Source organism: Zymoseptoria tritici, chromosome 6 (assembly GCF_000219625.1).
Source record: "Zymoseptoria tritici IPO323 chromosome 6, whole genome shotgun sequence".
Classification (NCBI taxonomy): domain Eukaryota; kingdom Fungi; phylum Ascomycota; class Dothideomycetes; order Mycosphaerellales; family Mycosphaerellaceae; genus Zymoseptoria; species Zymoseptoria tritici.
This window is the reverse complement of record NC_018213.1, coordinates 769345-770232: the sequence shown is the minus strand read 5'-3', so window position 1 is coordinate 770232 and position 888 is coordinate 769345. Positions and strand designations below refer to the sequence as shown.

General features: G+C 53.0%; 1 protein-coding gene across 1 annotated transcript; it reads right to left on the bottom strand.

Annotated features, from left to right (window-relative positions):
• Window positions 1-324: 324 nt before the first annotated feature.
• MYCGRDRAFT_44190 (uncharacterized protein) lies at window positions 325-888 on the bottom strand (the record flags this gene model as incomplete). Its single annotated transcript, XM_003851356.1, has 1 exon — window positions 325-888. The coding sequence occupies one exon, from the start codon at window positions 886-888 to the stop codon at window positions 325-327; it is 564 nt and encodes a 187-aa protein (XP_003851404.1).

Genomic DNA, 888 nt, shown 5'->3' with positions numbered 1-888 from the left:
TGCTAATCGGTAAAAGAGTGACACGTTCAGTTCGCTCAGCACCCGCACAGCCAGACTTTCCGTTGTCACGAAGAGTCAAAAGTCCACCCAGGGGAATGATGGTTCTCGAGATTAAGCAACATCTGATCATCACGATATCAAACTCGAGGCTATATGGCATTGTACGAAGTGCTAACTCAGCCACATAGACAGACACGCCTGTCGAGACGAGACTCTCCAAGTCGTGATGCGTCATCCCGTCTACTCGCCTCAGCGATGCTTTGACGTAACCGACAGCATCAGTGCGCTTGTCAAGCAAGCCCTCACTTGTCAAACTCGCCACGATCAATGATATCGGAAGCAGTACTCCTCATACGAAACCTTTCCCACCGAGTTCTCCATTGTTTGCCAATCATCTCCCTTACGCAATGCTTCGAGAAGATACTCCGCGCAGTGATCCAAGTGCTCATTGCTCACGAGCCGAGGAGGATACGCTGTCCCGTCGTGGACGATTCTTCCAAGACTCAGAAACATGAAAACGCAATGGCTCAAATGCTCGCCCTTCTCGCCCCAAAGGTTGATCTCGTTGTCCATCGCCGCCGTCCAGGATGCTCCGGTCGCTCTTTGCTTGCCGAGGGGATCCAGATAATATCTCCAGTCGCCCGCCTTCATGAATTCTTGATTGGCGTACTCTGGACAATCTGGAGGCAGCCATGCCCACAAAAGCTGGTCGAAGGTACATCCCGCCTTCAAAGCCTGCGCCGAGGAATTGCCACAGTGGAAGTGGTCTTGCCCCGCGGCCGGTGCGCGGCGACCATCTGACCGAGAACGGAGATCGAGTGGTATCTTAAGCAGAAGAAGGGCGACGAAAGCGGCCGTCAAAACGAGTACAACACCGTAAACTGACAT